Source organism: Amphibalanus amphitrite, unplaced genomic scaffold (genome assembly GCF_019059575.1).
Source record: "Amphibalanus amphitrite isolate SeventyFive unplaced genomic scaffold, NRLGWU_Aamphi_draft 000044F_arrow, whole genome shotgun sequence".
In the NCBI taxonomy this organism is placed as follows: Eukaryota; Metazoa; Arthropoda; class Thecostraca; order Balanomorpha; family Balanidae; genus Amphibalanus; species Amphibalanus amphitrite.
Genome location: NW_024881540.1, coordinates 1501234 through 1506676, shown reverse-complemented (window position 1 = coordinate 1506676; position 5443 = coordinate 1501234). Strand labels below are relative to the sequence as shown.

At 55.9% G+C, this 5443-nt stretch overlaps 1 protein-coding gene across 1 annotated transcript in view; it reads right to left on the bottom strand.

The window, feature by feature from the left end:
- Positions 1-68: 68 nt before the first annotated feature.
- LOC122377458 (unconventional myosin ID-like) overlaps positions 69-5443 on the bottom strand; it is a 28300-nt gene continuing 22925 nt past the window's right edge. The window contains exons 10-18 of the mRNA XM_043357513.1: positions 5197-5347; positions 4646-4890; positions 4113-4275; positions 3779-3945; positions 3213-3378; positions 2679-2834; positions 2073-2210; positions 1641-1789; positions 69-957 (exon numbers count right to left, since the gene is read on the bottom strand). Coding sequence (XP_043213448.1) covers positions 732-957; positions 1641-1789; positions 2073-2210; positions 2679-2834; positions 3213-3378; positions 3779-3945; positions 4113-4275; positions 4646-4890; positions 5197-5347 — 1561 coding nt within the window. The 3' untranslated portion in view covers positions 69-731. The remainder of the gene's footprint in view (positions 958-1640; positions 1790-2072; positions 2211-2678; positions 2835-3212; positions 3379-3778; positions 3946-4112; positions 4276-4645; positions 4891-5196; positions 5348-5443) is intronic.

Below are 5443 nucleotides of genomic sequence, written 5' to 3'. Positions count from 1 at the left end.
GTGGCTTTGGATTGCTCAGATAGCGATACTGGGAGTGAACGTGGTCTCATTCTCCATCAGAAAACGCGTCGCGCTCAACGGTCATTTATGAGGCACAGTCTTGATAGGCGAATCAGTAGCATTTCACAATCAAGTCACACAGACACAACACAGTCAACAATCAGTCAACAGTCAATTTCCTGGTCACCAGCAAAAGCTGGAAATTACATTCATTCAATAATTAACATCTGGCCGGCGTGAATTCACACACGTCTCAAAAATAGATCCTATAAACCTATCTAAAAGCGCGTTCATTCATTGCCTACCGCACGCCACGGAACGGATTATCACGCGCGTCAGGCGACTATCACATAAAAGCAGTTGACGCAGCAGACCGAGCTCCCAACGTGGAAGGCGCTCGGGACAAACCAGCGCGAGGCGCCTACAAGCACCACCACACTGGGGACTCCGGAGCACATAAAACCAGCACGGCAAAAAGACTCGCCACTTGCACGTAGTTAGCATGTAGTATAAGTTCATCTAGCGACTTGATCGGTGTCCCACACGCCAGCGACTCTCGTCTGGCACACAGTTTCTCGGTAGCGTCCGTCGCTCTCCAACGCTGCACCACACGCACGATATCAGCCGCCCTCCCTCCCCAAACCAATCAACCCTTGTTGTGTTCCCTTGCGGTCCTCTCAACTGTGACCTCAGAGTTCCGAATGGACTCGTCCATGTGACCTCCCCTCGGCTCAGTGGACTCGCCCGTTGCCGTTCTTCACGCCGTTAGCGATGGAGGCCGGCGGCGGGCCGAGGTGTGGGGGCCACACCAGCGCGATGGCGTCCTTGGTAGCACCTTTGCGGTAGGAAGCGAACTGGGCATCGGGCGCGATCTCCACAGTCAGTGTCTTGGCCTTATTGCCGAGCATGCACTGGATGCGGTCTGCTACCAGCACCCTCAGCTCGCCGCCCTGGGAGCTGGGAGAGTAGAGAGGGGCGGTCAGTGGCTGAGGCTGAGAGGGCGAGAGGAGGGCGGTCTGCTACCAGCACCCTCAGCTCGCCGCCCTGGGAGCTAGGAGAGTAGAGAGGAGGGCGGTCAGTCGCTGGGAGGGCGGTCAGTCGCTGAGGAGGGAGGGAGTGAAGACTGAGGAGGGAGGGAGTGGCCAGTCGCTGAAAGGGAGGGTGTGAATACTGAGTGAGGCGGGAGGGCGCGATCAGCCACTTGAAAGGGAAAGAGTGAAGACTGAGGGTGGAGGGAGAGCTGTCAGTCGCTGAGGGAGTTATGGAGGGGAGGGGAAAAATATAGAGATTAGGCAACAGAAGAGCGCGGTAAAAGTTAACTGTTGAGGAATGAGGTCGAATATCGCACTATCTCCGCTTCCTAGAGAGTAGTAACAGTGTGATATCTTTAGTGTGATAGATTACGAAGTACGAACGATACGAACGATAAGTATTGACGCTAGGCAGCGTTCGCTGTCTACAGGCAGCGAACGCTGCCTAGTAGGTATGGGTATTTGCTTTGGGGTACGAAAATTACGTATTGACTAAAACAAAGGTAATCAACGGAAAATAGCACGAGCTCGAAGCAGCATCCCAGAATATAGCGCAGATTGTTGACCCCGGGACCCGCCCGACGCTCGCAGGCAGGCGGTGTGACTCACGCGCTGTACTGTCGGCACACGACGCCGACCAGCTCGCCGACTCTGTCCTCGGCCTTGGCGGCCACCAGGGCCACCACCAGGTCGTTACCGCCGCGCAGGTGGATGACGGCCAGCTGGTCAGAGCGTGGCGACACGGACACGCCCGTCACCTGGGGGGGGGGGGGGCGGTCACTTCAGAGTGGGGGAGGCACGCTAACCACCTGAGGAAGAGACGCACCGGTCACCTGAAGTGGGGACATTGGTTACTTCAGAGTGGGACTGGGGAAGTACGCCGACCACTTGAGGGAAAGGCACACCAGTCATCCTGGAAGGGAGGAAGGTGCCGTAGCACACTATTCATCTGGGGGATAGTAACATGGCCTGGATCGGCGACAAGCAGGTAGACTGACAGACCAACTAGACACTATGTAGAATAAGGTCCTGGAGACTCACATCGGCGATCGGATGTGACGTCAGGCACTTGAACTTCTTGGCGTCCAGCTTGTAGATGTTTGTGTCGGTGACCACGACGGCTCGCTCCGCCATCTTGTTGTTGCGGTTGAACTTGCGCACCAGAGCAGAGAACATGATCTGAGAACGGGCGGAACGGGAAATCAGTCAGCGGATACCGAAACTACGACGGCAGGGAGTAAAGAACGTGGTTCAAGAGCCACCAAATGGCTCAGACTGCGAGTGCAGTCAGTAAAACACTGCACTGGTATGACGCAATGCTGGCTCAAATGCGGCCTTGGTTCGGTGCGGACGTCTCGACAAATGGCCGGTCCTGGCTCAAGCTGTTAGCCTGATATCGCTCTATTGTAACCCTAACCAGCTTTCAATACTATTGGCTGGCGACACACTAGGTCGGCACTCTCCAACCCCGGATCGGTTATTATATCAGTGACAAGCACTCCATGTCGGTTCCACCAGTGACCAGCTGCGCCCCAGCCCGCTCGTCCCAGCACCCCGGACTCGTCCCTTCAGCATCCCCACCCTGCTCAGCCCAGCACCCCGTCCGCCGATCAATTCATCGTCAATGGGTGTGCCCCTCATGCCCACCTTCTGGAACCTGTCCTTGGTCCTCAGCTGAGAGAGGCTCTGCACGTAGCCGGCCGTGTTGGAGTTCTCCTGCACAGAGGCCAGGTAGTTGCCCTGCCAGCGGCGGCCGGCGCCCCACTCGGGCCGGCGACCCTGCAGCGCGTCCGCTGCCGTCACCTGTAGATGGAGCGGGTATAGGTCAGTGGGTGCTAACCAGTCAGTGAAGGTCACTGGTCAGACAAGGCACCGGTCATTGATAGAACATTGGTCAATGGGATGCAGGCAATGACAATTGTCAATCAGGGTTGCAAGAAGATCACAAGCTTCGAAGAAGACATGCGCACAGAGATCCAGTGTGCGCCTGCTTGAGCGCTGGAGCCCTCTGGTCGCTTAGCCCATGCTGAGTTTTGGCTGTTCATCTGTTCGGCTTACCCAGAGCTCGTTTGGTTTCTACTGGGCCGATTGGCTAACTTTCAGCTCGGCTGGCTCCCCCTGAACCCATTTGGCTCCCACTGCGCTCGTTTTTAGCTCATTTTCAGCCCGTTCGTGGCTCACCTTGAGCCTCATCTGTGGCCGCTCGTCGGCCGGGATCCGGCTGAGTACCATGAAGGCCCACCAGCGCAGGTGGATGGCCTGCAGGTGGCCGACGGCACCGCGGCACACCAGGGGAGCCGGCGGCCAGCGCACCGAGCGACCAAAGTCCGGCGAGCGCTGCACGTTCCTGCGGGGGGAGGGGGGGGGGGCGGCTGGTGGTTAGGGCGGCTGCGCTGGGTGTGTGCGTGATAGAGTCTGAAACGGTAGGGGTGAGAGCGGGGAGGGCTGGTGGGAGGGGGTAGGACGGGGCCGAGGGTTCAGTGGGGGGGGGGGGGGTTGCGGGTTGATGGGATACATAGTAAACAGAACAGGGTATGTTGCAGCCAGCACCGGCAGGAAATATGTGATATCACTCGTTATCACTTAGCTAACGGTAGGTACACATTTCACAGCGTGTAGCCGAAGTGCTTGCAACTGCACATCTGTTGTCGATTCATTACGACCTGTGGGATATAAATTACTCTGACGGATCGTAAGGACAATGCACAGCCCCACTCATCCTCCCATAACCAGGCCGTCTCACACACCTGAAGAGCGTGTTGAGCTGTTTGATGTAGTGTCTCAGCTTGTACCGCCTGAACGCGTGCAGGATGGTACGAGCCGCCAGCATCTTCCTGTAGCGCATCCTGCACAGCGCGCCACGCCACATCTTCTGCAGGAAGATCACTATGTGCGGGATGAGCCGGCCTCGCGCCTGAAAACAAACACGTTTCGTAAGAGCATACGTGAGTTATCCGCTTTACCATCTATCTGCCACAGTGCCTGGATGCCTAAAGACTTCGTCCGTTGGCATAGTCCGAGGTTTTGAAAACGGCAACTCAGCCTAGAGGCTTCGGATCACTCAAGGATCACTGTTCTCACCTGTTCCAGCTTGAAGAGCGTCTGCGGGGAGCGCAGGAAGATCTTGGTCTTGCCGTACTTGACGTCGTCAACAAAGTTCTGCTCCTTGATGAGAATCTTGACGCCCTCCTTGTCCGACTCGCCGTGGAAGTTGGGCCACGTGAACTGCGAGATCATCTTGTATCTGTAGGACACAAAGGGGTGGGGTAGGAATTCTTAGGAAGGCCAGACAACAGTGCAAGCGGCTGCGTCATTCGCACTTCGCCAACAATACTATTGTGAAACGACAACACGCGCTAAAAAGTGACGAATGCCTTTCCGATGAATCCGCTGTCACCGTCTAGGCCTGAATCAACACTGCCTTTCAGAGGTTGTTGACGCTCAGAGGGCTACAAATACCACCCGATGTTTTCCTGCCTGTTTCCTGAGCACGATTCAAAACACCGGAATCCTGCACTCCTCCCCTCTCTGCAGAACCATCTCCGTGACAGGAGGTCTGCTGCACCCGAAAACACCCGAAACCACACCCACCAAACACCCCGCCGTGTCCTCACCTCCGCAGGAACCGGTCGTAGCTCTGTCGGTAGGCAAAGCCGGCGCGGCGCACGCGCACGTTCTCGATGAGACCCAGGTAGTTGACCTGGTGCCTAACGCGCTCCCGGTCGAACAGAACCGGCGACTTTTCCTCGTTGGGTTTGATACAGCGCACGTAGTGCGGCTGCTTGCTCGCCAGGTTGTTGATGAGCGCGATCATTGAGTTTTTGAACAGGGTGCCGGCCGTCAGAGGTCGCTTGGTCGTCTGCGAGAGAAGGCATATAGCGTTGGTGAGGTGGGGCCGCTAGAGTAGGATCTTTATATCAGAACATGCGGGCGAGACACACGTGACACGAATGGTGATATTGGTGGTTAGTGTCGACATCGAGATTTCATAGAAGGAAAAGGTATCGTTTCACTCTCTTATACCTAGTCATGGGGGAGTCCTGATTTCCGGTGGCGCAAGTACCTGATTGCCATCTGAAATATCGTTAATTTCGTTATCCACCTACGTTTGACGTTACAGACTGTTTCCTTACATCAATCGTTCACCCTTAGCCCAGCATCGTACCTTGCTGATATGCTGGGCACCCTCTGGCCACATGGACTTGAGCGTCTCGTTTTGTGACGAGTACAGCAGCCGTTTGAAGTCCTGGTACAACATGTCCTTGTTCTTGTCCAGGAAGCCGGTGATGTTGTAGCTCACGTCTCCGGCGTAATGCCTGCAAATGATACCGAATGGTCGGTCAGAAACGGCAAGTAACGGAAAGCTAAATGCAAATGATGATCCCATTCATCGAAAAAATTGCGTATTCAAT